General features: G+C 45.5%; 1 protein-coding gene across 1 annotated transcript in view; it reads right to left on the reverse strand.

Moving 5' to 3' along the window:
• spag9a (sperm associated antigen 9a) overlaps positions 1-7,863 on the reverse strand; it is a 32,992-nt gene that overhangs the window by 6,171 nt on the left and 18,958 nt on the right. Inside the window, exons 12-26 of the mRNA XM_008300784.1 lie at positions 7,519-7,559; positions 7,024-7,036; positions 6,498-6,662; positions 6,294-6,423; positions 5,223-5,312; positions 5,027-5,143; positions 4,763-4,943; positions 4,228-4,443; positions 2,381-2,591; positions 1,361-1,477; positions 1,117-1,197; positions 965-1,032; positions 676-824; positions 392-563; positions 102-215 (exon numbers count right to left, since the gene is read on the reverse strand). Of these exons, the coding sequence (XP_008299006.1) occupies positions 102-215; positions 392-563; positions 676-824; positions 965-1,032; positions 1,117-1,197; positions 1,361-1,477; positions 2,381-2,591; positions 4,228-4,443; positions 4,763-4,943; positions 5,027-5,143; positions 5,223-5,312; positions 6,294-6,423; positions 6,498-6,662; positions 7,024-7,036; positions 7,519-7,559 (1,865 nt within the window). The remainder of the gene's footprint in view (positions 1-101; positions 216-391; positions 564-675; positions 825-964; positions 1,033-1,116; positions 1,198-1,360; positions 1,478-2,380; positions 2,592-4,227; positions 4,444-4,762; positions 4,944-5,026; positions 5,144-5,222; positions 5,313-6,293; positions 6,424-6,497; positions 6,663-7,023; positions 7,037-7,518; positions 7,560-7,863) is intronic.

Here is a 7,863-nt window from a genome sequence, read left to right on the forward strand (position 1 = left end):
TATGAATGGATTCATCATCACCATTCCTAACAGCTACGTGGATATTTTATGGATTTACAGCTCTGGATCACCCAAAGCGGACGTTTAAGAGTAGGCGCTACCTTCAGACAGCGGGATGGAGATGATGACGCCGTTTCCTGTTCCCACCCACAGTCGGCTGCAGGACACCACGAGGGCCGTGATTCTGACGAATGAGAAGCCCAGTTTACCCGTACCTGCAACGCAGAACGACAGACGGTTGCTTTCAGTTTCATTCTGAAGAAAGGAGCTCAGGACGTTCTAAAAACTGCACTGATGCAGAACAAGGATTATTGCACAAGACAAATCTGGTCGTCTGATCAAGTGCAAGGCAGAAGTTGTGAGGATTTCTGCGAGCGTCTGGGAGGCGTACCGAGCATCTTGCTGACGTAGGGCTCGATGTCCACGTCCTGGAGGTGCTGGTAGGTGTGGGCGTGAAACAAGCGCAGAGTCGAGTCCAGCCGGATGGACACCCAGATACCGTCTCCGACCCAGGCCAGCTGCCGGACCTGACTCTCCTTGCGAGGATGTGCGTCGAACGACTTCTGCTCGGCGATGACGGATTGAGATGATGTGAAAATACTTTAGTTAAATGCAAAGTTTTAATTACTGTTATTCATGTGACAAAAGACTTATTGACTGTAGTGACAGCGTTACCTCTATCCGCATGGCTTTGGGCTGGATGACATAGATCTTGTTCCTGTAGCCGCACCAGACCTTGTCGTGGACCACCGTCATGCAGCGGATGGAGTGGTGAGGTCGGCCCAGATCCAACAGGTGGTAGTTGGTTAGATCCCACTGACTGTCTGCTCGGGAGAAACAAAGAGCTCTGGCGTTAAAAAGGCATAAAAAAGAGGCTTAAAATGCATAATTATACAGATTAATACCAAAAAAAACTGAATAAAATGCAAAAATAAAGCAAGACATTCTCCAGCTACAGACTCACCGATGCCTCTGTGGAAGATCGCTAACGAGCCGTCAGCCAAAGCGACCAGAACTCTCCCTTTAACGTGCCTGGAAACGAGCAACGGACACTTTTTATTGCGTCTTCACCGTGTGCGACTCAGTGAATAAATGCGGCACGAATGCTGAACTCACACTATGCTGAGGATGGAGTCTTTGAGCTTGATGGCGTGGAGGCACTTCCTCCATCGAGCCACCGACGAGTGGACGTACAGGCTTCAAAAAGTGAGAGACAAAGAAAAGCTGATCAGATAAAACGCCGGCTGAACAAGGAAAAAACGAACTATTTCAACTGAGATCAGTGGAAGCGTCAAACGACAGATTGTTATGATTTATTATGGAGGGAACGGCGCCCTCTGGTGGCGGCCGTCCTGCTCACCATCCGTTCTGAGCTCCCAGCCACATGGTGGGAAGCGCGCTGCTCATCCTCAGGACTTCCCCGTCTGACGGATCCGAGTCTTCTGGCAGCGAAGGCTCGCCGTCCTGCCCAGAGCCCCTGAATCACAGAAGAAATCAGCTTTGCCAGACCTTCAAATGCATCCGTCAGAAAAAAAAAGCCTGACTCATGACTCTTCTTCTCCTCATGTTTGCATTTTGTGATGCCAACCAGAGAAGAAATTTGATTTATTAAAAGAACATATATGCTCTTGGACTGTTTTTCAGTGTGTTTGTGCTGCAGACTTGCTAAAAATTCAAAATCCAAACGGGAGGATGAGCGAAACATGACCTACGTTTTCCATCTGAACTTACTTTTATATTTGAGTTGCACTTTTAAAACCTTTTTTTTTTTTTTTTTAAATAAGAAAACTGTATATTTTAGTAAATATTGGCACTAAAACACTCTGCATTTTGACTACATGTGCAAAATTTCCCTTTTAATGCACAACACTGTCACTGTTTCATCTTCATCTCATATTTTAGGTGCAATACATCATGTGTGAAATTTCTGTTCCACTTTTATTCTAGTTTACTTATTTTAATAAAGTATCGTACTTTAATCTGTTCACTTTTTTCCTTTTTTAGCATTTCTTGCATTATCTCATTTTGTTTTCTTCTGAGCAATACTGCACAGTACACCGATGTTCACAGGATATTTTAATTTTAATCTCTATGTATATTTTTTTGTATATTTGTACATTTGGCACGTTTTTCACTCGACTACATTTTTATTCAGAGTATATTTTACACGTCATTGTGCATTTTGTACTTTATTTGCCTTATTTCTTATTTATTCTTACTTTACTGGACATTTCTGCTCATTTATGTACTTTATTTTGTATTTATTTGTATTTGTGGTGACTTTACTGTAACAGCAGCTGGAGATCACTAAAGTGTTTCTATTCTGTGTTCCACATCTGGCACAAACTATAAAGTCTCATCCCTATTAAATCCTCCTCACCTCTGCGTTTCAGCGGGAGACGAGTCGGTGGGTCCGACTCCCAGCGGGTCGGTGAAAACGTGCTCCGTGTAGATCCCCGGCTGGTTCTGATCCGCTCCCTGATCCTCCTCGCCCTCTTCGCCCACGCCAGCGTTCGCCTCCGTCGCTTCTGTCGCCTCCTCCGCCGTGGGAACCCCGTCCTCCGTTGGACTCGTCTCTCTGGACAGTTCGACTGTGGGTTAAAGGGGTTTAGACACGTCTGTGAACGGAAACGGGCCGCTGGTGTCCCTGATTCTAGGCTGAGAGAGTAAGACAGGTAGGAATCTGGACCTGAACATCACCCACAGTGCTCTCTGTCTATGACACGGAACCATAAGAGGCTCCACCTGGTGGCACAACCAGGTACTACAGCTGATCCACAATACTAGAAGTGTGTATTATCTCGGATAACTTCGTTGGGGCGTCTCTCGTATTTTGGACACATTCACCAACTGAAGCGTTTCTGGTGTACTGTATAGTTTGTTTGCTGAAAGTGACCAATCAGCTGCCTCCAAAGTCTCAGAAGTCAACTGAACAAGCGTTCATCTCAGTCTCGTGCACTGAATTTGTGCAGAAATGTTCCTTCGCGGGATGCTCTTCTGTGAGCTTGCATCAAATGCTCGACCTTATTTTTCCTGTGCACAGGTTCTGAGACTTAACGAGATGGAGTAGAAGAGCTCGGCAGCAGCAGCGGTAGCGGTTGTAATAAAGCTGGTGCATCAGTGTAGCTGCAGTTTCAATGAGGAAACCAACTTAGCTTTAATTTTGTACTGTACTCTAGAATGAACTCTCCTGACAGAAGTAGACGTTTTCTAAACCCAAAAATACAAAAACACTCCTTTTACTGTTTTTGCCTGTTGTTCATTGTATTTTATTTTTTCCCCTTCATTTATTCACATACTGATTTAACTTATTTGCTGTTACCATTATTAATATTATTGTTGGCCTTGCGTTTAGGGTTTTACCCTCTGTTTTCTCTTATTCCACTTGTTCTTCCCCTTCCCCTTGCTTTTTATTATTTCATCAGATGTTGTTGGGTTGATTCATTTTGAAAAAAGATGTTCACACTTTTTAACCTGCCAGAGTTTGCACGATTAGTTGGTAATTCTATGTGTGCACGGCTACAGTACAAACAAACTTAAGTTACACAAAAAGGTATGAAGCTATCACACAGGCGTGGCTTCAGTCTGTAACGTTAACCCTTTACCACTCTGCCTCGGTTTTCTTTTTAGGCGAGAGCGACGAGGTCAGTGTCCACAGATGTACTTTTCACACCACTATTTTCATAATTTGCATTTTATAATTATGAGAAGTGATTCTGCACATATTCTGTGTGGAAAAAAGGAAAAAAAAAAAAAGACTTGAAGAAATGAAACGAGATCTCAGGAAGATGAAATGACACGTTAATAATTCATCACTGAGCTTATTAATGAAGTGTTGGATTGTCCTGAGCTGCGAAGCTAAAATAAGAAGGAATCCAACTTGGTGCAGCTCAAATGCATCTTTTTTTTATCGCCACTGATTAGGCTGTTATTGTGGTTCAAACCTTTTATCTGTCTTTGACATAATTACTAAAGATGAAACATTAAAAATGCTTCTTTCATTGTGCGTCACTTTGCTGTAAATCTCCATATTTGTAGTTCATGTAGTGCAGGAGTTGGTCAGTAGTCAGCTGATTGACATTTTTTATAAACGTTCCTGTGGTGATTTGTCACCAGCTTCATGACACCAGTAAACCAGATGCTGGTCTTTGTTTGTGTAAAAGGCCCCTGAAGCTACATTAGCTAGCTGCTAGCGACCCCGTTGTGCTTTAGGAAGCAGAGAATTACCGGAGCCTGAGACGGCGCTGTGCTCGGTCGGCTGGTCGGCGCCGCCTGAACTCGCCGTCTGGGGCACGGCGGTGGTTCCCTCCGCTGCCATGGTGCCGTCGCTGCCCGTGGAGCCCACGCTGGCCACGCTACCCGCCAGCGACACGCCGTCACCTTGACTGGCCTCCAGGTCTTTTGGTACCTCCTCCCCTGCCGGATAGTCAGAATCCAGCGCACCTGAAAAACAACCCAAACGCTTTAAAAACACAGACGAGAACTCTCTGACAGGAGGTTCAGACTGCCGAAGGCTCGATCCAACAGGATGAAAACTCATTTATAACACAAGCCATTGCTGTCCTGAATTCTGGAGGATGACGGTTGTTCTGTTTTCTCTGCTGTCGTGTGCTGTCTGTTCCAGTGTGGTGTCTGGATGCGATCGACTGATGGTGTTTTCTGTGTTTCTGTGTTTTGCCTGCAGAGCAAACTTCCCTCACGGGACAATGGAGTTGAAAGTTGAGAACCGAGCCGACAGCCCGGCGTGACCTCTCCGGCCTACCTGGCACGCTGGCGATGCAGACGACGTGGGTGTTGCAGGCGTAGAAGCTGTCGAGCAGGTCGGAGGGCTGGCTGGCGTCCAGCACCATGACTTTGGTGGAGGAGTGGGTGCTGGTGCACACCCACACCCGACTGGTCACCTCGTCCTGAACAATCAGCTCCTTCTCCCCTTTCTCCTGATCCTTCAACATAAAAGCAGCCTTTTAAAAAAAAGAAAAGCCAACCAAGACTCCAAGTTCAGGATAAACCTCCTCAAAGCGCTCACCTTACTCTCCTGCTCCAGTTGGTCCAGGCTACTCTGAGAACCCTTCGTCTGCTTAACGAGCTCCGACGACGGCAGCGTCCGCCCTCCCGACAGGTTGACCCCCGCAGCACACCACAGCTGGAGAGCAGAGCCGGCTTATAAATATCTAATGTGCTGCAGAATTTCAAGTAACACGGAGCACCGTCGGGTTGCTCACCTTCATAGAAGCATCTTTCTGATCCAGAGGTCTCAAGTAAACCGGTACTGGTAAGTTCATCTTGTTTTCCACCTGTCCTCCGTTCGACACCTGCAGGAGGAATAAAAAGTCAAAGACAAAACCGGAAGCGTGAAGAGCTTTGAGACAAAGCGACGGACATGAAAGCTGCACTCGTGAGTAAAACAAACAGGGCTGCACGATGACAACACAACTATTTGATGTTCTGATTTATTCTGTCATTCTTTTTCGTGCACTTTCACATTTGAGTAGTCAGATTTTACCCGATGCCCAGAGCTTTGCATCGTAGTGAGTAGTTATTTTCATCTCCTGGAGGCTGAATGAACAAACTGCTGGCCATCATGGACGATGCCAGCCACCCTCTGCACACTGTCATCATCGCCCAGAGGAGCCAGTTCAGCAACAGGCTGCTCCTCCCCAGGTGCAAAACCAACAGGACCAAGAAGTCCTTTGTCCCTCGAGCCATCAAACTGTTCAACTCTGAGCTCAGGGGGAGGGGGAGGAGCAGCAAGCGAGGAGAGGTGGGGAGCGAGGGGTGAGGACATTGGGGTGAGATAGAGCATCATGCTGTATCACCAGACTGTGTGGATTATTTAGGCTCTTTGGCAATTTGTTACTGTATCCATTGTTGTTGTTGTTGTTATTATTATTACTATTGTTGCTGAGGTTGTGTTGGTGTTGTTGTTGCTGGTGCAGCAGTTCCCCTGAGGTTTCCACCAAAGGGATCAATAAAGTTCTATTCTGTTCTAAATATGAACAAAAACGTCCCCAAAACACGAATAGACACACTTTAAAAAGAGCGTTTTCTGTGAGAACATTTAAGATTTAACTGTGTGAAGCCAAAGTCAGAATCCTTTTACAACCGATTGTGTAGCCCTGACCTGAATGGGTTTTTTTGTGTTTTAATTTTAAACCATGTCCACACTTCAGTCACAGTGAAGACTCTTAATTCGGTTCTTTTGGAGGCTGAGCTCCATCTGGCGGACGATTTAAATAAACCACAAAGAGTGTTTGAACTGAGCAGACCCACTGATTCTTGTTCTAACTTCCCACCTTGTATTTGCTGGGCAGGCTCCATCCGTGTGCAGTGACTCGTCCGTCCTCCTTCTGCATGTGGGCCTTCATCTGTCGGTACTGAGCCCTCTTCTGCTCCTTCCGTGAGGGCGAGCTGCACTGCTCCTTACTACAAGAAGAGCATCGTTTTTAGAATCCCTCCACCTCGACGAAACGTGAAACCCGTCCGTCTGCGTTACTCACTCTTCGTTGAGGAAGTCGAACGTCTTGGACTTCTCCGTGGGGAACTGGGAGAAGGTGCTGCTCCTCTTCACCATGCCGCCCGGGTTGTTGTACTTGACGTTGGACTGGGAATCCACCTTCTTGATGGCGGGGGAGCTGGAGGAGGAGCTAAACAGTCTGCTGAAGCTGCAGGCGGTGAAGTCACAGAGAGCCGAGAAGGGAAACAGGAGTGCAGGGAAAAAGCAAGGAAGGGGAGGTCACCAACCAACCGGACAGTCGAGGATCAACCACAACATGTACGGTGACATAAAGCATGCTGGGAGTTGTAGTTTAGCTGAACACTATGACTGAATCAACAATAATTTATATGCACCTACCAAACTGTGTATCAAATCCCAAGAAGTCACATGTATTCCTGTTTAAATCCTGCACAACTTGTGAAACGGCTAAACAGCAGGATGCTGCTCTGACATTTAAATGCTAATATTCTTGTACTTTGCCTGCCTTGTGCTGCTGCTTTTGTATTTGGGCATCACACGGCCCAAACATCTGCCAAAACACTGATTAACTAGTCTAAATACATGCAGATCTGTTTCTTTTTTTAATCCGTATTAAAACAGTCAAAAAAAAAATCCTTTCTTCTGCTTTTATCCTCAGGCTTTCTGTTTCTGCATCATTTTGCTTTCTCTGTGGCCTACATTACATCCACTCCAGTTGTTTTTAACTTGTCGAAATAGCTTTAAAGGATGAACTCAACTTGCCCAAACTACATTTTTTAAAATTTCTAAACACAGATTGAATCGTGCTGCCTTCATAGTTTCTACACAATAAATTCTTTAGTGCAGAAAATATGGAGAAAAATTCTTGTATTTCATTTAACTATGTGCCAAAACTGAAATCAAATCAAACATAAGGTCCCACTTCATTTTTTTTTGGATGAATATGTTCAAATAAACCCGATAAAACGAAGGCAATTCTACTAAACATGCTCAAATTTCCTACAATGAAAAAAAAAAAAAGCCCAGCGATCTGCATTTACAACCTCGACAGATCGTGTGCTCGTATTTGTCTCGCTTCGGCTCCCTACGAGCAGAAAGAGCGGGAAAACATCAAAAAGGCAGACAGCAGGCAGGAGACGGGGGGAAGCCCGGGGCCACGACCAGACTCGCGTCTGAGCGGTTCGCGATAACAGCGACTGGCTCGGAGAGCTAAACGAGCAACGACACATCAAAGTCCTTTCGGAGCAATTCTGTGTGTTAATGGAGGGCAAGAGAGAGGTTTGGCAGGGAGAAGGTCGATCAAATCATCTTTACCTAATGCTGCCAATTCAAAAGCACATCCCGGAGAAGATGAGAAAAAAAAAAAAAAAAAAGAATTAAGTGTAGGG

The sequence above is a fragment of the Stegastes partitus genome, unplaced genomic scaffold, assembly GCF_000690725.1.
Source record: "Stegastes partitus isolate 25-593 unplaced genomic scaffold, Stegastes_partitus-1.0.2 Scaffold1589, whole genome shotgun sequence".
NCBI lineage: Eukaryota > Metazoa > Chordata > Actinopteri > Pomacentridae > Stegastes > Stegastes partitus.